General features: G+C 54.3%; 1 protein-coding gene across 11 annotated transcripts; it reads left to right on the forward strand.

Annotated features, from left to right (window-relative positions):
• Positions 1-183: 183 nt before the first annotated feature.
• NEK8 (NIMA related kinase 8) lies at positions 184-22,951 on the forward strand. Of its 11 annotated transcripts, none has more exons than XM_074974336.1 (17): positions 184-322; positions 901-1,130; positions 3,448-3,591; positions 10,520-10,725; positions 11,836-12,068; positions 13,740-13,871; positions 14,082-14,290; positions 14,972-15,051; positions 15,656-15,837; positions 16,085-16,235; positions 17,097-17,173; positions 18,419-18,536; positions 18,884-19,034; positions 19,347-19,510; positions 19,741-19,899; positions 20,150-20,308; positions 22,149-22,837. In XM_074974336.1, exons 4-17 carry the CDS (start codon positions 10,590-10,592, stop codon positions 22,241-22,243), a joined length of 2,046 nt encoding a protein of 681 aa, XP_074830437.1. In that variant the 5' UTR covers positions 184-322; positions 901-1,130; positions 3,448-3,591; positions 10,520-10,589; the 3' UTR covers positions 22,244-22,837. The 11 variants fall into 11 exon arrangements, with proteins under 11 accessions (XP_074830437.1, XP_074830442.1, XP_074830439.1 ...); XM_074974341.1 differs by having other exon boundaries at positions 189-322; positions 10,575-10,725; XM_074974338.1 differs by lacking the exons at positions 184-322; positions 901-1,130; positions 3,448-3,591 and adding an exon at positions 6,067-6,444 and having other exon boundaries at positions 10,572-10,725.
• Positions 22,952-24,410: the final 1,459 nt, after the last annotated feature.

Genomic DNA, 24,410 nt, shown 5'->3' on the forward strand with positions numbered 1-24,410 from the left:
TGAGGGGCCAGCATGGGAGAGGGGCTGGGTTGGCATGGGGCTGGGTTGGCACGGGAGAGGGGCTGGGCCAGCTGAGAGGGCGTCAGGGCTGGCACAGGGGGCTGGGCTGGCAGGTGGAGGGGCTGAAGACATAGGGCAGAGACCTAGTACTTGCCTGCAAGGTTTCTGCAGCTGATGGGGCTTGGCGGGCACAGGCCCACTGACTCCCTGCCAGGACTCCCAGCCCACGGTTCCTCTGACTCTTTGTCCCGTTCCAGCGCGAGGCCTCTCCCGCCCCAGGGCCCGGAATGGTACAAAGAACAACTCCAGTTCTGTGCAGGGGGTAAGCCTGATCCCGAACCCACAGAGCTGGGGAGAAGCCTCCTCCTGTGCCGGCACCTTCCGTGGGCCCTTTCAGGCCTGCGGTGCTGCCCCCGAATCCGCCCCCTGGGGGCCTCAAAACCGTTTCCTCTTCAAAATCCACGTTGCCTCTCCCCATTCCCTCAGCAGCGTTCCCAAGGTGTTCCCTGCTAGGAATAATAACCTCGGAAGGCCTGTGTACAGCTGACCAGCAAGGGAGCCAGAAGCCTGGAGTGAGCCCATCTGGCTGCATGGTCAGGATCCAGGGGCTGTGTGAGCCAAACACAGGGACCCTTCCCTGTTTGGAAACCTGGCCCGAGTGAAGCCAATAGACAGGAGCCTGACCTACAGCAGGCTGTAGATATGGAAGGGGGCATTAGAATGGCCAATGTGGATTTTGAAGCGCAAATAACTAAAGAAGTATAAAAGGAACGAGATTTTTTAAGTCTTTCCGAACCAGGAACCCAGCAAGTCTGATAGCTCACCGAGCGTTAAAGGGCACAGTTAAGGAAGATGAGGACATTGGGGAAAAGCGAACTGATTTTAATTTTTTTGCATCAGTCTTCCCCACAGGGGCTTTTGGGGAGATTCCTACTTGGATCTGCTCTTTCTGGCATTAAGGGTGAGGATCTCTCCCAGACTGAGGTGTCAGAAGAAGAGGTGGTGAAACAAACTGATCATTTAAAAAGCAGGAAGGCACCAGGTCCAGCTCGTCCAGCCAAGAGTTCAGGAGGAGTTCAAGGACAAGGTGCTTCTCTGTGAAAACAGTCACTGTGCCAGAGGACTAGAAGGTAGGTAGCAAATGTACCTCCCTCCTACCCCCAACGTCTCTCGAGGCAATTTCAAAAATTACAGAGCAGTCCGCTGTAGGTGTGGTTGAAACAATAATTAAAGAAGGAATAACACTACTCCTGAGAGCTGTATGATGGGCGTAGTCAAAGGAAAAGTGTGTTCCAAAGGTCTGTTAGAACTCTACCAGTCAGCCCCTGAATGGCTAAAGGAGAACTGTTCGACTTAATTTATAGATTCCAAAAGGTCTTTGACAAGATCCCGCACAAGAGACTACTGAAGAAGCCAAATTGTCATGGGGTGAGAGGCAAAGTATTGGCATGCATCAGAAACTGGCTGAGACAGAAAGCAAAGAGTAAGGGTAAATGGCCCATTTTCATGATGGTGAAAGGCTAACAGCAGGGCCTGAAGGTTCTGTCCTAGGTCCTGTGCTGTTTAATATATTGATTTAATTATCTGGTTAGGGCTGGTGAACAGGGGAGCAGCAAAGTTTGCGATTAGCACAAAGTTATTTACGTTAATTGGATCAAAGAGGACAAGCTAGGGGAGTGGGCAACATGGTGGCAACTGAAAATCAATGTCTACAAAAGCAAAGTAATGTACATTGGAGAGGAAATGTACACTACTATAGCGCACGGGGTTCGAGAGGTGTAATATCCGCTTTGGAAAGGAACCTGGGCATGATTGTGAACAGTGCAATGGAGACATCTGCTCAACTTGCAGCTGTAGTCAGAGGAGCAACAGGATGTTTGGAAGCATATGGAATGGGTTAGAGACTAATTTGTATTTATTTATACAAATCAGTTATGTGGCCTCATCTGGATACTGGGTGCAATCTAGGTCACTCCATCTCAGAATGGTTATTGGAGAACCGGAGGGGGTTCCCAGAAGGGCAATGATCAAGGGTAGGAAAAACTTTCCAATGAAGAGAGATTTAAAAGATTGCGATTAGTACCTTAGAAAGGAGAAAAATAAGAGGGGGGATGATACAAACATGATAATTGATGGTCTAGAGAAGGTAGATGGTAAGTATCTCTTCTTTCCCATAACACAAGATCAAAGGGGACATTAAATACAATTAAAAGATAGTCAATTCAAAACTGATACAGGGAAATATTTTTTCACAAAACATCATTAGACTGTGGAACTACTGTGGAACTCATTGCCACAGGATGTCAGAGAGGACAGGAATTTAGCAAGATTCAAAAAGGGACTGGACAGTTATATGGATAATAAGGATATCCAGAGTTATGGTGGTTAATGCCAACATCTGTTTAGGGAAGGATATTAAACCCTATGCAGCAGGGTTCACGCCAATCTCTAACTATCAGCCCAGGATGAAATCTAATGTAGGTGACAGATTGCCCCACTGCTGCCTGCTGATGAGTTCTTGCACCTTCCTCTGAGGCATCTGGTGCTGGCCACTGTCAGAGACAGGATACTAGGCTAGATGACCCCTGGGTCTGATCCAGTCTGGCAATTCCTGTGTGCCTAGATGATTGAAGGGAGGTGATGGGAAAGAGCAGCTTTATCTCAGACTTTAGTAGGATTCTCAGGCCTTTCGGTGCTGCAAATGGACATTGACACAGTGCCTGCTGTGAGGGGGTGCCCTTTGCACCATGCAACACTTAAGGCTGGGGAATCAGATGTTTCCATGATATTAAGAAATGCGTGTGTTGTGAGGCACAGGGGAGCTGGGAAGGAGTGCAGGGAGCAGCCACATTGCCAATCTCTGGTTCCAGGCCGGGCTGGGGGGGAATCACGCTCCACACATCATTAGGGCTAAGGGGGCCACTTGGGCTCAGAACTAACCTCAGAGCCCCCTGCACTGCTATGTCTGTGGGGCTTGGGTTTTGGGGAACTCTCCTCCTGTTTGCCACTAGATGGCGGCGGTGGCACATGGTGCGAAGTGGTGACTGACCTGGCCCCTGTCTCCCTCCATTTATAGAGGTTCCCAGGTGGAGAGCAGTTAGCTGGGGCCTGTCCTCACAGGCTCTGGCCCTAGTCTCTCTCCCCATGGAGCTCAGCCCTTAGTGTGTGGGGGGGTTGGGGAGGGAATCCAGCCTTAGTTCTCCTCTCCCTGTCCCCCTGTCGACCATTTCCCCCTGCCGTGCATGGCCTAGCCCATCCATTCCCACCCTAATGATGTACCTGGTGCCAGGGCCTGCTCCTGGCCTCATCCCATCACTGGCACAGCTTGTCCCCATGGACCTAAGCTGAAGGGGGAAGGTGTCCTAAGCACCCTCCTCCAGATATCAGCATGGCCCTGCAGTGGAGTGCCACAGGGAGGTGATGGGCATCTTAACCCTTCCCTTGCAGGACAGCAGGAAGCTGGACGCATCAGCAGGCGCAGCCCACGGGGGGGAGCAGATTGCAAGAACATGGTGCTTCGGCCCTAGGATCAGAGCACTGGGGGGGAGTCCTGCCTCCGCCAAGAGCCCAAGCCCTGTGCTTCAGAGACAGGTAGAAAACGTCTATAATGCACCTGGACAGCTGTGCGCTGCTGCTCAAGGGGTGAGACTCCTGCAGTAATCAGCTCACACCCCAAGCAGGGCCCAGAGGCAGTCTACTGGGCCCTCTGCCCACACATGCCCAGGGAGGCTGCCCTACCTAAGGGCCAATGGGGCTAACAGGACCAGGTCTAGGACAGAGCCACTACTGCTGTTAAGAGGTGGCTCGAGCAGTCTGTAAGTGCCGACATGGGGAACAAATATTTGATACTGGCTTCTTAAGCCGAGCAGAGACGGGTCTAGCAGGATCCAACGCTGGAAGCTGACACCAGATAAATTGGGACTGGAAATAAGGTGTCAATTTTTAATGATGAGAGTAATTAACCATGGAAACAACTTACCAAGGGTCATGGGGGATTCTCCAGCCCTGGCAATTTTTAAATCAAGACTGGCTGTTTTTTTCTAACAGCTCTGCCCTAGGAATCTCTGGCCCCTGCTATACCGGGTGTCAGACTAGATTATCACGATCTAGGATCCCTGGCCCCACTCCCCCTTTGCTGTTAACCCTTCCCTTCCAGAGTGTTGTCACGTGTGCATGGCACTGTCCTGTGACACAAGGACGTGCAGCGGTCACCCAGCTGACAACCGGCTGGACAGTTTGCCTGGGTCTCTGGATGGGATTTATAGGGTGTCAGTTAATGCATGCTGATGGATTGGCCCTACTCAGAGCCTGTGCGAGCCCAGCCCATGGCGTGGCGTTTCCATTTGCTCTGCTAAGAATAGGGTGACTGCCCCAGCCCCAGTCTCTCTGCCGTGAATTCCTTTCCTTTGTGCGCAGCTGCCCCACACCCTTGCTGGGTTTGGGCCAGCTTCAGGCTCCTCTGGCCCTGCAGGGCAATGCTGGTGTCTGCCATTGTCCAGAGGTATCCCAGGAATGCAATGAAAAGAGAAGCCAGCTCCTGGGAAAGCAGCCAGAGCTACATCCCTCTGTGACAACAAACAGGCCAAGCCTCGGGGCAGGGACTGGCTTGAGCAGTGGGTGTATTAACACAGGCAATGCCCCAAGCTGCCCTCCCAGTGCCCCAGAGAGGGGCATCCTCTGGCACTGCTACCACCCACCCTCCCCCCAGCCTTGGTGCTAGGGCCAGCTGGTGTGAGCCTGAGGCAGCCAGGTACAGGGAGGCAAACAGCTCTTAGTCCCCAGCTGTGGTCCTGGCATGCTGAGTGTGGATGGCGCAATGTTTATCTCAAACCCACGTGGATCAGAACCAGACTCTCCTGTCAGGGCAGCCCAGCCCCACAGCCAGCTCCTTTGGGTTCAGGCCAGGCTGTGGGGCCAGCTCCTTTGGGTTGTAACACTGCCCTTTCTGCCCTGCCCTGCTGCGTCTCTTGCCCTGCTATCAGCCTGGCACTCATGCTCTGCTTTGAATCTCGGCCCAGGGCTCTCCGCATTTGCCCCTGCTCCCCTGAGCTGCTGGGGGAGGTCTGTCCGTTTGCTCTCTCTGTTTGCAAAGGCTCAAGGGCTCTGCAGCCAGTTATAGATTAACTCCTTTCATCCTCTGGAGTGAGTGTGGGGCTGGGGAGGGGATCCCCTGGGATCCAACGTTTCAGAGTAGCTGTTGTGTTAGTCTGTATTCGCAAAAAGAAAAGGAGGACTTGTGGCACCTTAGAGACATCCGATGAAGTGAGCTGTAGCTCACAAAAGCTTATGCTCAAATAAATTGATTAGTCTCTAAGGTGCCACAAGTCCTCCTTTTCTTTTTGCGAATACAGACTAACGCGGCTGCTACTCTGAATCCTGTCTTAGAGACTAACAAATTTATTTGAGCATAAGCTTTCATGAGCTACAGCTCACTTCATTGGATGCATTCCATGAAGTGAGCTGTAGCTCATGAAAGCTTATGCTCAAATAAATTTGTTAGTCTCTAAGGTGCCACAAGTCCTCCTGTTCTTCCTGGGATCCAAGCGGCAGATTCTCAGGGTGGGAAAGGTTAGGGAGTCCTGGCTTCCCAGCCGGAGTAACCATTCTGTGTGGTGGACCATTCTGTGTCGTGGACGGGGCAGGCTGGGCTAATCCATTATCTCTCTGTGGCCTCTCAGGAGCAGACACCCCCCCACACACACACATACCTGCTGGGGTTTTTTGACTCCCAGATGCCATACCTCAAGGCTGGGGCTCCGGAGTGTGTTGTGCGGGGAAGAGACCTGCCTTCTCCCACTCCTGCTGCTGCTCATGGGCCCTGGCTTGGGCTCTGCAGCACTCGGGACCAAGGCCATGCCACCCACGTGGGGCTTAGAGAGCGAGGCATGAACTGTTCCTGATGAATTAACCACAACCCCACCTTTCCTTCACTGCCCGTTAATCCCCCTCTGGCAGGTTCCCTGCTGGGACGGGATGGTGTCTGCACAGCAGAGCTCTCACCAGCTGACTGATTGCCCCCCCGCCAGCCCAAGGGAGTGTAATGTGCACAGTCTGTCAGCCCCGTGACTCTCTGCCTTAGTGGGAGGGGAATCTCCTTTGGCCGGGCCGGCCCTGCCAGCAGCTGGCTGGGCACGTCCATGCACGGTGGCACGGAGAGGAAGAGCCAGGTAACAGAGTCTGGCCCTCAGAGCTGGAGGTGAAGTTCTTTAACACCAGGAATTGGGAGACAAAGGGCTGTTCACAGGCCGTGGTGCCCCAGCAGCCTGCCAGATCTCTCCTGTGCTGCCTGTCTCAGCGGGCTGCCTCCTGGACCTGCCGAATCACCCAGACTGAGGGGCCTGAGTCTTGTCCTGTTGGTGCCATTGGCAGGAGCAGGCCTGACAAACCATCCACTCTGGCTAACCTCCCAGCCGGTGGCCTGCAGGCCCTGCCCTGCTCAGGAAGGTAAGTGGGGTAGCTCGCTCTAACATGGCCAGAGCCCTGGCGTCTGCCAGGAATACAGCCGCTGCTGTGTCCTTCCTCCAGCAAACACCCACGCATGTGGTCAGCCTCCCTTAGCCTCACGCAGGTTTCCCACTCTTACAGCTGGGCTCACTCGGGCATTGGGAGGCAAAGTGACTGGCCCAAGGCCACACAGCAACTTCGTAGAGGGGTCAGGGCTAGTACCAGGAGCCCAGGATCCCAATGTCTCACACTAGCCATTAGATCAGCATTGTGTCCACCCCTGCGCTGCTCTGGGACAGGCCAGCACCTCTCCTGCAAGCCCAGCCATGGCGTGCAGCTGCCCTACAGGTTCTGGATTCAGCTACCTACTGGGCCAAGCCAAGCACCAGGCCCAGGCCAGGGAGGAGGAGTTTGCCTGTCCTGGCCCTATCCCTTGAGTGCCATCTGTAGCTGGCATTTTCTGCCCGCTAGGCCTGGCCCTGTCTGGACAGGATTGTCTGTCTCAGAGGAGACGCAGGTAGAGCCCAGACTGTTGGGACAAGGCGGCAGGCTGGCGTTTACAGGGCCTGCCTTTGTCTGTTGAACAAAGACCCCCTCACCCAGCCATCAGCCACTCCTTCCCTGACAGCAGCTAATCACCCCAGAGGCACATGGCAATTAACTGAGATTAAAGGGACCTGGCAATTTACAGCCCTGGCTGCATTCAGAGGCTGGCTGAGCCCAATAAAGAGCCATTTAATTAGCGAGGAAGGTGGGGCAAGGGCGAGTGGGTGTGATGGCCAAAGAATTGGAGCTGTCACCCTGTGCTGAGCAGCCCTGCCCTGGAGGGAGAGCAGACAGGAATTCACTTGAAATTACAGATCCAGGGGCACTGGCCAAGTCACTGGCAGGACGGCTCCAGCCCAGGCCTCTCCCACAGGGGCTGACTGGCAGTCTGGGAGCAGGAGCTCTGGCTGCCTTACTGTGTCCTGAGCGCTCACTAGGTCCAGGGTCGTGGGCAGGGTGTCACTGATGGAGCACAAAGGCCTTTCTGGGCCTAGGTTGGGGTGGCAGCCAGTGTGCTGTAAAGTGACCCCACTGGGGGAGGGGGGGCAATTCTAGGGCCCCAGTGAGTGGGAAGTTCAGTGCCAGGACTCGAGACCCAGGTAGCTTGAGGGGGGAGCTCAGCACCAGGCCTCAGTGATGCAGAGAGGGTGAGGGGGAGCCCAGCCCCAGGGTGGGCTGGGAAACGTTAGGGCATTGCCCACAATGATACCCAGGCTCAGCAGCCCTGCACCTGGTGATGAGCTCTGCTGCAAGCAAGCAGAGGGAGTGTGCACGGGCCTGCGATGTGGAGCGTAGCTGGCTGGTTCCCTGCTCTTTGCTACAAAAGTCAGTTCCTAGAGAGAAGAGGCTGTGAGCTGCCAGAGACACTTCCAGTTTAAGGCCATGTCTCAATCAACCTTAACCTAGCAGGGGGACATAGATACAGCACGACAGGGTCCCTGTAACTGGGCTATGCCCTGCGGCATCAGGTTCCATCTGCATGGCAGCTTGGATGGGGTCGCACACCATCCCAACTCGATTGCAGTGCAGCTGGGGAGAACGAGTGCCGCGGGTGACTGGCAGCTCAGTGCAGCAGGTGGGCTGGGCTCAGGAGTGCCAGGGCAGCACGTAGACAGTTCCCTGTAACCTCAGCTTCCTGATTCAGCGTTTTGTCAGTGTCAGACAGAGCTCAGGATTGGGTTAGGGTGGGGCTCAGTTGTTTGAGGTCTCAGATGAGTCAGGCACCCCCCTGGAAAAGGGTTGGCCTGGGGCAGATGGCAGCTTTGCTGGGCTGAGGGATTGCACCACTCACGGATCTCACCTGGCCTCCGCAGGAATGTTAAATCGCTGAAGTCCTCAATGGGCTCATACCCCCCAGGGGGCCTTGGTGGTGCTGCCAAACTCAGCCCCCGCCAAACCAGGAGTCAGGCCCAATAACTCAGGAGAACGAAAAAATATTGAGAGTGGGGCTCTCTGGGTTCCCCTTGTGTTTGCTGAGGCATTAGGTCAGGCTCAGGGCACGTGCTCAGGCTCCTCTGCAACTGGGACAGCTCAAAACTTACTCGAACAAAACACCCAACCCCTATGGGCAAGATTCTAACTAATCCCCCGACTCCAGGGGCTGGGGCTCTAACAACACCCCAAAACCCACAAGACTCGCCAGCCAATCCCCAGAGCTGGCAGTGCCCACTGGCCAGGACTGGAGTGCCCGGAAACAAGCTGGCGAAGGGCAGGAGCCCAGCACTGTGGAGTGTTGGCTGTTTTGTGATTTTAAAGCCAATCTCATGAGTTTTGGGGCCTGACTTGTGACTTTTGAACTGTTGAGGTTGGCAGCACCTCTGCCAGGGGCATCGCTGCCTGAGCCCATCTCCCCCCGGCTCAGGCACTGGGAGCCATGGGGTGCCTTCCTTTGGTGCTGGGAGCCATGGGGCACCCTCCCTAGGTATTGGGGGACATGGGACGCTTTCCTGTGGCGCTGGAGGCCATGGGGCACCCTCCCTAGGTATTGCTGGCCATGGGGCACCCCCCCGGGCACTGGGGGCCGTGGGGCATCCTCCCTGGGGCGCTGGGGGCCGTGGGGCACCCTCCCTGGGTATCTCTAGTAGCCTGGGGGCATTAGCACCCTCGTGGTACCCCCAGGGCGCCTGGGCTCCCCACCCCGCTGTTGTGAGCAGCCCTGGCTCCGCTGCTGCCCCCCGCCCCCTGCAGCGACCCTGGGCGACGGGGCCCCAGTGCGGGGAACGCGCCGGGATGTTCCTCCGCGGCCGCCGTAGTGGAGCCCGGAAGTGTCTCCATGGAGACGGGGGGAGCCGGGCCGGGGCTGGGGGGCGATGGAGAAGTACGAGCGGATCCGGGTGGTGGGGAGAGGAGCTTTCGGGTGAGACACCCCCCCCGGGGTCCGGCGCTGCCCCCTCCCGCGAGCCCGGGGGCAGCAGCGCTGCCACGTGGCATGTGGGGGCGGGACCCCCCGGGCTGAGCCGCGGTACATGGCGAAGGGGCAGCGCCCCCCTCCCGGAGCAGCCAATCAGGGACCGGGAGACAGGAGGGCGCCCTTGGGGCAGATAGCGGGGCTGGGGGACGGGCTGGGGGGCAGATAGCGGAGAAGGGGGACAAGCTGGGGGGCAGATAGTGGAGCAAGGGGGACAGGCTGGGGGCAGATAGCAGGGCCCGGGGGACAGGCTGGGGGGCAGATAGCGGGGCCCGGGGGACAAGCTGGGGGGCAGATAGCGGAGCAAGGGGGACAAGCTGGGGGGCAGATAGCGGAGCAAGGGGGACAGGCTGGGGGCAGATAACGGGGCACGGGGGACGGGCTGGGGGGCAGATAGCGGGGCCCGGGGGACAGGCTGGGGGCAGATAACGGGGGACGGGCTGGGGGCAGATAGCGGAGCATGGGGGGGCAGATAGCAGAGCCTGGGGGATAGGCTGGGGGCAGATAGCAGAGCACGGGGGGGCAGATAACAGGGCTCGGGGGATAGGCTGGGGGCAGATAGCAGGTTGTGGTGTGCTAGGCTTGGTGGGGACCTGTGTTTCTCACTGATAAAGCTTCTCGGGCCAGACTTCTAGAGCTGAGTATCTTAGTCCAAAGGAACTGGGATGGGTAACTGGAGCAGGGCTCGCAGTTAGCATCTTCAGAACATTCTGCATAGCTAACTCAGCGTCACTGCCTCTGGAGAGGTGCAGAATCACTATTATTCCCATTTTACTGCTAAGGAGACTGAGGCAAGGTGCCTAGGTGCACACAGGAGGACAGTGTCAAGGCTGGGGAAGGAGCCCTGGAGTCCTGTGCTCTAAACACGGCACTTATTTCCTCTTGTAGTTTGGGGGAGGAGTGGAAATGGGGACCAGGCCCCCTGAAATGGCTCCTGTGTTGCTTGCGTCTCTTCGTTTTTGGACAGGTGCATTTGGCAAACATCTGGTGCTGTTTTCCACTTCACATCACTCATTTTGCTCTAGGCTTGGTCGCCCCTTTCCTTGTTGAGCTCCCTCCCATCCCATCTCTTGCGTGGCTGGTCCCTCTAATGCAGACTGTCCGTACTTTGTGCTATCACAGAATAGTGCACCTGTGTCTGCGCAAGGCTGACCAGAGGCTCGTGATCATTAAGCAGATCCCTGTGGAGCAGATGACGAAGGACGAGCGGCTGGCGGCACAGAACGAGTGCCAGGTGCTGAAGCTCCTGAATCACCCCAACATCACTGAATATTATGAGAACTTCCTGGAAGACAAGGCTCTTATGATTGCTATGGAGTACGCACCAGGTGGGACACTGGCGTGGAGGGGCATGGGCTGGGGACAGAGCTTCTTGGGTTCCTCAGTGTAGCTGGATCTGGGTGAGTGAGCCTCTTTAGGGAGCGCCTGACTTAAATATCAGCAACCCCGTGGGTTGGTTTTCAAGGCATCCATAGTGCTCTGTGAAGATGAGGAGACTCCGGTAATGTCTCTGGTACTTGAGACAGGCCTGACCTTTGTTTGGCAAGGCTGTTTCCCTCTGAAGAGGTGCTCACTCCTGTCCTTTGTCACCTCCTATTTCCTTATCTTGAAGCATATCCTATGTGAGGCTCTTGTGGACATGGTTTGGAGGTCCACAGGATAACTTAAGCTTGTTGTTCAGAGGGACCTGGCCACATTGAAAATTCTATTATTTGAAAACATTTTAAAATACATTTGCATTATTAGCATTGCCAGCGCTTATCCCAATGGAAAGGATTTTAAAAATCTCTTTTTCATCACTGATCTGTGTGTTCCCTTCTGCTCTTCACTGGGGGGTTCTGCCAGTTTCCCTTCTGTTTGTTGTCAGCTTCCCTTTTGGGCTGCAGTGCTGGAGCGGCAGAGCTGCCTGGAGAAGTGTCAATTCAAACAAACGCAAGATTTGCCTTGCCATTTTAAATCAAGAAAACGTTTACCTTAGGGTTTGTAAAACTGCTTCATACAAAACCTGAATTCTGGGCCCCTTAAACAGCGGGTGGGTACTTTAGCAAGGGGAATTTCTCGATGCAGAACAGGCTTATCTTGTTCTCCCATTGACATTTGCTGCCTCACAGTGCTCTGATATGTATGGTTTTAGCATTTCTGTTTCCCACTGAGCCCTGAAGGCAGTGCTGCCATTGACAGTGTGGTGCTAACATTAACCCCTCTGTGGCTGGTTCTGCATCCCATGTGCTGTGCTGCTGCTGTTCTCTTAACATTCAGAGAACGCGTGGGCATGTTCCGTCGGTACATTGTATGACTTTGGACATGCTTGGCTCGTTCAGCAGCAATTGTGCAGTTAAGATACTGTGACTCAATTCCATTACTTTTGGTTAAGACTATGCCAGCCCTGATAAACTTCCTTTGCTGATGGCCCTTCTGCCCTTTGCCATCCATCCCAGGTGGCACCTTGGCAGAGTTTATTCATAAACGTTGCAACTCCCTGTTGGACGAAGACACCATCCTGCACTTTTTTGTGCAGATCCTACTGGCCCTTCATCATGTTCACACCAAACAGATCCTGCACCGGGACTTAAAGACTCAGAACATTCTGTTGGACAAGCACCGCATGATCGTCAAGATTGGAGACTTTGGCATCTCCAAAATCTTGAGCAGCAAGAGCAAAGCCTACACGGTGCGTATCTGCTGAGCATTCCCAAATTTCTGAAGTCCAGGGGAAGTTCTTCCCATCACAGCTGTTCTGTTTCTGTGTCTCCATGTGGGGAGAGTGGGCCTGAGATTAGGTTGCATCAACTATTGTGATTTAGATTTTGACAAGTCCATAAATAATCAGTATTACTGCTAATCTTTCCACTCTGTGGGTGTCTCACTCCAGTTAGCTCACTGATGTTAGAGTAGCAGGGTAGCAGTGAAGACATAGCAACTCAGCTTTTAACACAGGCTGGTAGCTGGAGTTCAACCCCAGGCTGCCCTATGGGCTTTAACTCGAGTTGTTAACCCGAGTTAAAAGCTGGGTGGGTGCGTCTTCACTGTTACTTTAACCCCAGGTAAAAACAGATCTTCTTGTGCAGTGTAGACATACCCTTAATCTCCCTTGACAGCCTCTCTTACTGCAGTCATGAAAGTAGTTATGTCAGTTCCTATCTCTCTCATTACCATAGTGTCTGAATGCCTTCCAATAGTGCATGAAAACAACTGTCCTCCTTGTCCCCAGGGGAGTATTGTGTGTGGCGTGGATTGGTTCATTTTGGTAGGGCTTTATTGTTGAAGGTTGTTTTTTATTTAAAAATATCCCTGCGGCTGTGTGTTTGTGCTGGAGAAGGCTGGTTGGAGGTAGGTGCCTGGCGCTTGCAGTGGGAGGGGATGGGGCGTGTTGGGATGATCCATAGTTCCTGGGGAGGTTTGTTCCACAGTCTGTTACTGGCCTTGTGGAAGTTCTTCCTCCTGCACAGACCATCTTTGCCCTTGGGGTAAAGAGTCCTGCTGTTCCAGAGGGGTGGAGTTGTTAACCACAGTCCTCATCCTGAAGCTTCAGGCTCCTAGATATGTTGGGCCCAAGCCACTGAGCACCTTGAAGCTAAGGCCTGAGTCCTTGTACTTGACTCTTAGGCTACAGGAAGCCAGCGTAGAGGATGGTGGACAGGCCTGCCGGGCTCGTGATGGCCCGTGGTGCTGAGGAGACTCACTATGGCATCCGGTGGCTGGAGTTTCCTAAGGCCTGTTGCCTTTGTGCCCAGGTGGATTGCATTGCTGTAGTCCAGATGGGATGTGACAGAGTCTTGGATAACCAAGGTTAGGTCACAGTCCACCAGGCTGGGATGGAGTCTCCTAGCCAACCAGAGATGGTAAAAAGTGCGGCTGTGTGAGAGGTTAGCATCAGAGAGCCTCTTCTGAGACCGGGCTGATATGACACATGTGCTTGGGGGCTGACTTTTTCAGTTACTGAATCTTGCTGGTTGGGTGGATGTCCTGTCTTTTCTTTTTCATCTTTTTGCTGCCTGATACCTTGGTATCTGTCCCCATCTAACCTGATCTGGTTGGCATCACTAAGCGATCTGAGCCCCGCAGTTGGCTAGAAGTCCACATTGGAGCTAAGTGCTGAATGGGAGAGGGAGCCATGCTCTAGTAGTGTCAGAAATGGTAAATCCTCTAGCAGTTTTATCCTGGGAAGATCATCGGCCAGTAATCAATAGCAGGGAAACTAACGCCCCTCCCAGTGCGCCTAGAACTCTGGCTTCGTTGTGTTGTAGTCAAGTCATTTTTGTAAGCGGTGTTGATCTTTACCTCTCCTTGCCCTGGTTCTGGACTGAGAATGCCATCATGCATCTGTGCCTCTTTCTCTCAGGTTGTGGGGACTCCGTGCTACATCTCCCCAGAGCTGTGCGAAGGGAAACCCTACAACCAGAAGAGCGATATCTGGGCGCTGGGCTGTGTGCTCTACGAGCTTGCCAGTCTCAAGAGAGCCTTTGAAGCTGCAGTAAGGCTGGGGTCTGGGGTTTTCTTAAAGCTGAGATGTGAATTCCAGAAATACGTCCACGTTGGGCTGTGCCTGCTGCATTCCCACAGAGCCTGCAGCTCTGGGGAGGGCAGCACCTTGCATTGCTCCTGATGTTTCCTGTCTCTCTGCCCATGCAGCAGCCAGGGTTCTGCTAACCATGTGTGTCTATGTTCCTTCCATACTCTCCAGAACCTGCCCGCCTTGGTGCTAAAGATCATGAGTGGGACATTTGCTCCCATCTCAGACCGATACAGCCCAGACCTGCGCCAACTCATCCTGAGCATGCTCAACCTGGACCCTTCCAAGCGGCCCCAGCTGAACGAGATCATGGCCCAGGCCATCTGCATCAGGCCACTTCTGAACCTTTACACTGATGTGGGCAGTGTCAAAATGAGAAGGCAGGTTGTGCTGCTGCGATCATCTCTCTGGGGCCTACCAATGGGAGGGGGTGGGGATGGAGAGGCTCCAGCTCCCAGGAGGTCTCTGAGATAGTCAGTTCTTTACTTGGTTGGAGCTGGGAAGGGACGCTGACCAGCTAGAGATCTCAGCTGTGCTTGTGGTATGTGCATACAGGCTAACAGGACCCGGGCTCATGCTCGGCAGCCCGGGGGCTCAGGAGATGGTGCATTGCTGAGGGGCTGTCACGGGGAGGACAGGTTCACCTCCGGTCTCAGGATCTTGCTGACAGGTGTTGCACTTGCTCGCTCACTCTTTGTTGTGGTGGGTGTGGTGCTTTGGGATCCCTGGAGTTGAGAAGACCCAGACTGCTGTGGTCAGCAAATACAAATGTGTACACACTGACTGAGTTCTTGCCCCTGCCCTCGGTGTCGCCCTTACCCTGGGGCCAGCATGACCTCACACAGGACATGGTGCTGTCAGAGAGCCAGCTGGCCGATCTTAAAGAACTGTCCCCAGGAAACTGAACTGTGTCTCCTGTCCTGAGTCTGCCTGCACCAGGCAATGCTCAGCAGTTCACTCTGCCTTAATGAGAAAGCTTCCCTCTCCTCTCTGAGCCCAGTGCTGATGCTGGCCCGGCTGTTTAAGTGAACAGTCAGAAGTTGTGCATTTCGGTTTGACAGGCCTGAGAAGCCATTAGCTACAGTGCCACCAGTGACCCACAGCAGAGCGGGAGGAAGAGTGACCAGTGCCAGACCCAGGGGTAAGGCCGGGCACAATGTATTCAGCAGAATTTAATTTCAAAGGCGAATCCTTTGTATTGACCAGCAGCGGCATCCTCTGCCAGATGAAACTCAGGCACTTCACACCCTAAATCCCCTTCCTCGGAGAACCTGTACTCCAGCCCCAGGCTGATGGGACTCAGGAGCTAGCCAGTGCTACTTCTAGATCAGCCCCTTCCGAGGCTTTCCTGCCCTTGTCGTCTGGCGCCTGAGTTCCCCTGTGCTGCAGCGCTCCCAGGCTGGGAATTGAGGGTCCCTGGGTGATGAATAGCTAGAGCTGTAGCAGCCCATCTACCCTCTGCAAATTCTAGAGTAGAACGCTAGTTTTCCCCTCCTCCTGCTGGCATCGCCCTGGAGAGCTGCTGTGAACAGCCTTCCCTGGAGCCCCTGGTTGAGCCTCAGACAGAGGTTCCATGCCCTGTTCTTGCCAGCTGATTGAGCCCCTCTGTCTAACTGGGTGTTGTCCTCCACTGCGGGTGGGCATCTGGATAGTATGGCTAGAGCCACTTCCTTGCCCATTATAGCTTGCCAGGGAGGGCTGGAGGGTGGCAAGCTGGGGTGATGGTATTTCGTTTGGACTCCTAGGTGTTCGAGTTGGTTCAGCCAGGACTGGAATCCCACCTCCCCTGTCTTCCATCTACACCTGGGGCAGCGGGATCACCACCCCCCTCCGCCTGCCCATGCTCAACACAGAAGTGGTGCAGGTTTCTGCAGGGAGAACCCAGAAGGCCGGCGTCACTAAATCAGGGAGGCTCATCATGTGGGAGGTGAGCAATGGCAAGCAGGCAGCAGCCAAGGGCAATAAGCCACTGTCAGCAAAGGAGGAGTATAGCCTGCTTCCAGACATGCCATGGCCCCACATCCCCCCAGTCAGCAGGCAAATCCCTGCCTGCTCCTGGTGACCACTGAGGCTACAGGAGGTCGGGGTGGGCTTATTGCTCCAACTTGTTCTTTTCACCCAAGCCCAGCTGCAAGCAAAGTACATTTCAAAACCTTTTGGCTTCTCCTTGCTAGGCTTCCCCAGTGGGTGCTGCTGGAGGCCCTTCTCTCCCAGGGGCCACAGAGCAGCTCCAGCCTCAGTTTGTGTCCCGCTTCCTGGAAGGCCAGTCCGGAGTGACTATCAAACATGTGTCCTGTGGTGACCTCTTCACAACCTGCCTGACAGGTATGGCCATGAGCGGTGCTGTCTCCCTGCACATTTTGCAGGTTCCCAAAGCAGCCAACCCCATCTTGGGATGGTGCAGCTGCTGTGTTGCTGATGGGGCATGCCCAGCAGGACTCTAGTCCCAAATTCCGTATGGCAGAGAACCCTTCCCACCCGGAATGAGAAACCAATTTCAATGAGTCTTTGTGAGCCCCCTGCAGGACTGGGTGTCCTCAGCAGCACCTGGGGAGCCAGGGTCTGAAAATGCTTTTAAAGCATCCTCCAAGCTGCTTTTGGTCTGAGCTTCCTGGCTGAGTGACATCAACCTGGAATGTGCACTGTTTGCACAGTGAGGTTCTTCTGATGGCCCGTGGGGAGCCGGGTGTGTTTGCAGTTCTGCTGGGGATCAGGGGAATAAGTGACAGATTTGCAACTGGCAAACTTCAAATGTGTATGTTTGTCCTATCTCTGACCATGCTTCCTGCTGCCCCTGGGCTGGGTGGCCGGTAAATGAAGGACTCTGTGTGTTTAACACCTCTCCAGACTGTTGAATTAGAAGATCCTGCGTACACAGCTGGAATAATGTTATCTCAGTGCTTTGCCCATCATCCCCTGTTTGTTAGTTCTTCTTGGGTGACTTGTCCCAGCACGTTTATGGCTGCTTCTCTCAAGACTCCTGAGCCCCATCTAAAACTAGCCCTCTGTACATATCCCCCTAGCAGCTAGCCCAAGGCATCAGTGTGGGATTGGCAGTGTCTGCCAGCTGGTGAGGGCTCCCAAGGGACGCTGGTACTGCTTGGATGCTGTGATCTGTCCCCAGGGCTGTGTGGATGCACAGTGTATTGTGGGTGGCTGTAATATGGCTTTATTTTGCTTTTCCAGACAGGGGGATAATCATGACTTTTGGCAGTGGCAGTAATGGTTGTTTGGGGCATGGAAACTTCACTGATGTAACACAGGTTTGTAGTGTGAGGAATTGGGGACACCGATAAATACTGACTGTGTCATGTGGCACAGCTTCTCCCTGGCCCCCAGCAGACTTGCAGCACTCCTGCTGTGTGCATCCAAATGACGCTGACGGGCTCTGGAACCGGATCCTTTCCCTTCCCTCCCCCCAGCTCTGTTCATCCTGCTTCTCTCTCCCCACTTGCACAAAGATGTCTTTGAATGTGGGGTTACAACATGCCGAGGGAAGTCGAGAGCTGCCTTGTGGTTGCTGTTGGCTGGGACCCAGACTCTGCCGCTGCCTGCAATCACACACCTGGCTGTTTCGGTCTCAGCCCTACAGCTGCTGCGGTTCACTGGGAAACTTGTTTTTCAAAAGAGCCAGTGTTCAAAGGAGAGCCACGCGTCCCTGATTGGGACAAAGTGCTGGAGCTGGAAAGGAGCTCTCCTCTCCCCCTCCCCTCTCCGGGCTGTTTCCCAGCCCACCCTGGCTGGCTGGTGGCGATAACATGTGAAATCCAGCCAGGGATGAGGGTTTGGGCCGGTTTGTCTCTGTGCTCCCTTGCAGGGCTTCGGTGGGTGTTACCCTCTGGCTTCTGCTTGAGAGCTGTGCACACCTCCCATTTGCTGCTGTGGAGGAGCGTAGATTGGTGGCTGCAACCATATTTAAGCAAATGGTGCTTTTCCCTGAGGAGGTTGAGGCCCATGGGAGGGATGTGTCAGATCTGACTCTTATCACAGCACGGAAAAAACAAAGTGAGGAGATAAATGGGGAATCTGCCTCACGGGAGAGTTAGCTAGTAGTTTCCGTGCAGTGCCCTGGGAGTGGATCTTTCAGGTGAGACATTATAACCAAGTTTTACCTGCTTTGCATGGGCTTTTGTCACAAGGGTAGAGATTTGCCCTGCTGCCTTTGGCATAATGTTTCTCCTCCCCAAACTGTTGTGCTAGTTGGTTGTCTGGCAGCTGTTGTTTACCCCAGAGGTGGCTGCATTTTCCTTTGTGCTGTATATACATAGTTTGTAAAGCACCTTTAAGATCCCTTGGGACAAAAGGTACTATGGAAATGTAAATATTGTTCATATAGTGTAAAACCTGGAATAGGAACTAGAAAATCCATGGAGCTCTGCTACCTTGCCTTGCCGTTCTGCAGTGCCCGCTGGGTAGGCAGATCTGCTGTAGTAAGGAGTCAGTCAGTGAGCTGATGGGGGGGGGGGGGGGAGGGCGGAGCTGACTAAAGCTGTTCTTTTCTCTACCAGCCTAAGATCGTGGAGGCACTGCTGGGCTACGAGATTGTGCAGGTGGCATGTGGCGCGTCTCATGTGCTGGCCATTTCCAATGAACGGGAAGTGTTTGCCTGGGGCAGAGGAGACAATGGTAAGGGGATTTTAGCTGCCGCTGCTTAGCATGATCAGGGGGCATTTTTCCTCCCCTTTTACTTCCCCAGTCCCTACTGATGTCCCTTTGTGTACTTCCTGGAAGGTAACTGTTGTGTGAGACCGACTGTGGCTGGAGCAGCTGGCAGTTCCCCACAGCCAGGGCACCTGCGCCCTACACACAGTGCTCTCTGCCAGGTGCGTCCGCAGCTAAGGCGCCTGCCCCCTTGCACGCAGTGGCCCACATCCAGGCCCTGCAGTTACCGCTCTAGATATTGTTACTCAGGGAAATGTCTTTGGTTTGTATTTTGATACGAAAAGTCTCTCTAAACGATTTCTTTTGCCCAGGTCGGCTGGGGCTGGGAACTCTGGACTCCGCTAATTCTCCCCAGCAGGTAGCTGTTCCTCCTGAACACGAGGCTCAGAAAGTCCTTTGTGGTATTGACTCCTCCATGGTCCTGACAGTGAAGAACCAGATTCTTGCTTGTGGGAGCAACAGGTAAGAAAAGAGGGATGTTTCCCTGCCTTCTGGACCAGAGGTGTCACCATAGCAGATCAGTCCAAGGCCTATCTAATCCAGTGTCCTGTCTCCAGCAGCACGAGAAGCTCAGTAATGGGTATCTCTTTGGAGCTGCCGACAGCTCTGGTGTAGAGCAAGAATGTGCCCTATATCACAGTAACGATACATTTCTCAGCATCCCTTGGCTTCCGTGCAGCTAGCCCGGGAAGGCTTTGGCCCAAGGCATCCTGAAGAAGTTCCATCTATAATACATGATGTTTGCTCAGCCCCGGGACTGCTCTCCTCATGCAGGTTTAACAAGCTGGGCCTGGATAAGATTGCGGAGGAGGAGGAGCCGTCCCTGGGGGATCGGGTGGAAGAGGCTCCCACATTCACGTGTGTCCAGTCAGGGCCCTTAAATCAAGAGCCAGTGGTGTGTGCAGATATCGGAACAGCCCATTCGGCTGCAGTCACAGGTGAGGAGGTGACCCTTGGAAACCTGTGCTGGGAGGGGTAATGTGGGGAGGACCTTCCCCACCTCCCCCCGTGGTTTGGGTTCCAGACAGCGAGTCGGCCTGGGAATGTTTGGGCTGTGGGGGCAGCGTGCTCTGCACTGGTGGAATACCAGCCTCTTACCGTGACATCTCGCTGCTTTCTGACCAGGCGAGTGTTGGCTGACTTCTCAGTTCTGTCTTCCCATTGACAGCTTCTGGCCAGTGTTACACCTTTGGCAGCAACCAGCACGGGCAGCTTGGCAGCAGCACCTGCCGTACCAGCCGTGTGCCCTACCTGGTGGTGGGACTCCAAGGGATAAAGGTCACCATGGTGGCTTGTGGCGATGCCTTCACTGTGGCCATTGGAGCAGGTGAGATTGAAGCCCTGGTGTCCTGTCTTGCAGCAGTTCCTGGCTTTCTTGAGCTGTTAGCCAAGGAGTCAGTGCTGCTGGTGAGTGCTCCAGACTGCAGCCTGCAGCCCCACCCTGCTTCCTATGGCCGCTCTGAGAGGAGCAAGGGGGGTAGGCTTGTTCCGCTCGGCAGGGCACTCTGCTCTGGAGGGTCAGCAAAGCTCATGTCAGTCTGGGAGAAACCATCTGCAGCCAAGTGTCTCCTTTCCAGAGGGAGAGGTGTACACATGGGGGAAAGGAGCCCGCGGGCGCCTGGGAAGGAAGGATGAGGAGACCAGGACTCCCAGGCCTGTGCATCTGGAGGAGACCCACCCCTACCTGGTGACCTCTGTCGCCTGCTGCCATGGGAACACACTGCTGGCAGTAAAACGTGAGTAGAGGGTTCTTCGCTACAGCTGTTCTTGCTGCAAGCTCAGGGGGCCTAAACTGAAGCCCTGCCTGGCGCCCTAGAGGGGTCATGCCCGGCAGCACTGAGGGGGCAGAGTGTGCTTAGCCAGCTGTCAGCCCCTGCTGCCCTCTGCTCTCTGCAACTCTCCTTGCTAATTACACTGTGTGATTTGGGGGACACTAGTGCTCTATTGCTCATTCCATGCCTGCTGGGCCACAGACCTGTGGGGTGCTCCTGCCTGCCTTGGCATTGCTTTGACTTGCCTCTGGACTAAGCCCCTCCAGATTTTGCCACTCTGGGATTTCCTTTGGGGGAAGCGGGGTGCTGCCGTGTCTGTTGCTACCCAGGTCCCTTTCTAGCTGGGGTGTTCCATTGATCTTCCTTAGGCCAAATGCTAATAATTAGGGAATCCAACACATTTTCAATCTGGACTTACTCCTCCACAGTGAACCCTGGCCCTGCAGAGCACAGGGACAGCCTCCACTGCAATGGGTCCCTGCTCAGCCCTGTCAATCCGGACGTCCTGTACCAAGCGTTTACAGTGTCTGTGCTTTGGGGAGACCTATCCCTGAGCCGGGAGTGCTGCATGCAGCACCCTCTGGAGTCACTTAACACTGCTCCATGGGTCAGCTCCTGAGCGGTGCAAAGCCCACTCCCCCCCTGGTTGGAGCACTCTGCAGCTCTTCCCAGTGCCTACCGGGCCAAAGGCCCCCCATTCGTTACCAGCTGGCTGGTTTCTGGAATCTATGGTGTCTTCGTATTCCACTGAAATCAGAGCAGCCCCAGGCAAAGCACAGAATCCATCTCTCGTTGTGTGCTACACCCCTTAGCCACTGTAGTGATACTGAGCCAACCCAGCAAAGCAAAGAGCAGTGGGGGAAGGAGTCGTCCTTTGGATTCCTAATGCCCTCCTGCTACGGCTGGTCAGGGGAAGCCTGCAGGGAGCTGCCGTGCTGGTGGCCATGTTTATGGAGCCAAAGCATTTCCCAAACCAGCGACTTTCAGAGCAATTGAAGTTGCCTAAATAGAAACTGAGATTTGAGGCATCATTTTGGCTCCTGGATCTTCTCTGTGGTTTGATAAAAATAGCAACAGCCTGTGGCTTCTATTCCCTCAGTCTGAAGGCAGCATCATTACATGGTTCAAATAAACCCACAGTCGGACCTGCCCTTCCTGTGCCAGGATACACGAAGAGAGCCTAGGTCAGCACATTGGAGGGTCTGCTCATACTTCTGCAGTGTGGACTATGGCTTTTCCCTTTCCCTGTCCCCTGCTAGCTGGCTAATTGTCCCCAGCGGGGAGGAGCTCCTTCCCAGGGACATGGCTTTTAGTTCCCTCACGCTCCACTGGGCACCTTGATTAAGCTACAGAAAACATTCCTGTATCTGTATCGATCCAGCCTAGGTCCTTATCTGCCCTGCCCCACCCCCCAGTTACATCTGAGCGCTTCACAGTCTTTCACTGATTTAGTGTTGAACCCAAATGCATAACATTCAGGATTGTGAATTGAGCCGCCAAAATGTCACATGCAAACAGCGCCCTGCCCTGCTCCATGGGTACCAGAGTGCAGATAGCATGGAAAGCCTGCAGAATGGGTTGGTTCGAACTTTGGGCTTTCACCCAACTGTTGGGTTGGAAAGCTTTTCCCAGAAGAGAGAACCTGTCTGAACCTTCTGCTTGTGGTATAGCCCTAGTCCCCTGACATAGGGCCGTACGAAAGGCCCGTCACTAAAAAGCACCTTTGTGCTAAGGACACAGTGGTTCCTTAGTGCCCCAACTTGTCATTCTCTCTTGGTCACCATTCAGTGCAATTTCTTTCCAGCATTTGACATCTGCTCCCTGGCTGCAACTGCCTGGGACTGGACCAGTATCTGCGACCCGCTTTGCTGTGAGCTCTGTACTGCAACCTGCTGCTAACTCTAGTCAGACCTCAGCAGCGCAAACCTCCATGCCGAAGCAACCCCAGTCAGGAAGGGACCACTAATGAATGAACAATGAGAAGTGGGAGCCTGTCCAGCAGCACGGAACTCCTTTGGAGAGAGTCTCTCTTTGCCTTCGGGGCTAACTCAGTGGGGGGAGCAAGGAGGGCACAGACCTCAAGGAGTCACTGTTTCTTTACCCCCCAGAAGACCCTTTAGAATCAACATGAAGACAAAGGGCCTCTCTGTTAATCCTTTAGCACCAGTGCACATGGCTGTTCCGATGCCAGTCCCACGCCCTCTGCTCTGTGTACTAATGAGGGCCTCACAATGGCTTCCCGGGGCAGCAAGAAAGTTGGGCTACTGAACCACAAAGCCTGTCAGCCTGATTATTGGCTTGGTAGCCACAGGATGCTGCTGATTTTAGCCTCCTGGTGGAGTGCTCTATTGGATACTTTGCCTGTGTTTATCCCTGGTTTCTGCCCTTTGTGTTTCAGCTGCAGGGGAAGAGTCGGGCCCGCAGTGAGGAATGGGCTGAGAGGAGCGAACTGCACCACCTCCATATGGACATAGCCAGCTTCCTTCTGATCTATATCCTCTCCTGCCTGCCTCAGTGTTACTCAGGCCTGGAGGACGGGGCTCTGTAGTGCAGGGGCAACACCATGGGCTGCATTGGTGCTTGCCAGGAGCCTGAGAACACCTAATTTATAGAGAATGGAATGCACAGAACTGATGCCCTTATCATTAATATAGAGATGTCAAACCCCTCAGATCAACAGGTGCCACTGCATGCTGGAACCTGAAGCCTCCCCTGGCCGCTGCCCCATGGAGCAGCATCTGCTGGGACAGGCCACATCTCTCCATCCAGGATGAAGGGTGATCATGACCTGACTTGTATTCAGCGGGCCCCACTCAAGCGATTTTGCCACCAGCAAGAAGGGCCTCAGTTCATTTTCACAGATCCATGAAAACTGAATCTGGTTACAAAGCGTGGGCTGGCAGCTTTGTGTTGGAGGGAGCTGTCAGTGTTTGCACCGGAACGTCTGTTGTTACAGCCCCAGGCACTATGATGGGTGACTAAGTGCAAAACTCTTTTACTTAAAGTCTGTTTATTCCTGAAGAATGTTTGGCCCAGTTGTTGACCAAGTTCATTGCATTTTCAAGCTACCAAAGTTCTGGGGCCGTGACCCACTTGGCCCTTCACAAGCTGCCAGAACCAGCGAGAACAGTGATCTTGTGTGTAGGCAGCTTGGCCCTGGACTGTTCTTCCCAAGTGCCTGCCTTTAACTCTCCAATCACAGCTTGACTTGGGTCCTTCAACCCTTAGTTCTGTATGCCCCGGCTAAGGTTTGTTCTCAGGTCTCCTAAAGCCTGCTAGTGACCTGTTCACTGTCCAACAGCCTAGACCTCTGCTACTGAAAATCACCAGTATCGCAGCAAGCAGCTGTGAGTAACTGGAGGGCTAGCCCCAATCTGACCATGAGGAAGGAGGAGGACCTCCCCGGGGCTCTTCCTACCAGAGACTGGAGTTATCTTTCTATGTAACCAGAAGGATCATTCCCTTTTCTACTGACACCAGACTCTGGGCCATTTGCTGAAGAGCTTGTCTCTGATCTATCTTAGCAGCTCTCCTTTTCACATCTACTATGATACACTTGCCAGTCAGTTGTTGTGTATAAAGGCCATGTTTTCACTCGCTGGTAGGTTCACTGGCTTAGTTATTTTATTGTGGATCTTTGTTTGATTTGAGGTGAAACTTGGCAGTGGCTGACAGGCTCCAGTGGTGTCTGGCTGCTATGTCTGGAGATGAAAGATCATTTCTTGTGTCGTGGCTCCTGTCCCCGCTGGGTGCTGGGGCTCTGGAGAGGCTGAGGAGCAGGGTCCCCTGTAGCACTGGAAGTTGCATGGTGACCTGACTGGGGACATTCCTCTCTTGTCGGTGTTCCGCCAGGAGAGCGAGACCTCCTTTCCCTGGTGGCTGTCTTCTGCACAGGTGGGAAGAATCAGCACTCTGTTACCACCAGAAAGTCCTGTTTGTTGTTCAAAGGTGTCTGTTTTCTTGGCATTTGCCTTGTGCCGTCCGCCTCTGCTGGCGTTGGAAGCTCTATTCACGCTAAGGGGCTGTAGATCAGATCACTGCACATGCTCACTGGATCTCTCTTGCC

The sequence above is a fragment of the Natator depressus genome, chromosome 17, assembly GCF_965152275.1.
Source record: "Natator depressus isolate rNatDep1 chromosome 17, rNatDep2.hap1, whole genome shotgun sequence".
Taxonomy (NCBI): Eukaryota; Metazoa; Chordata; order Testudines; family Cheloniidae; genus Natator; species Natator depressus.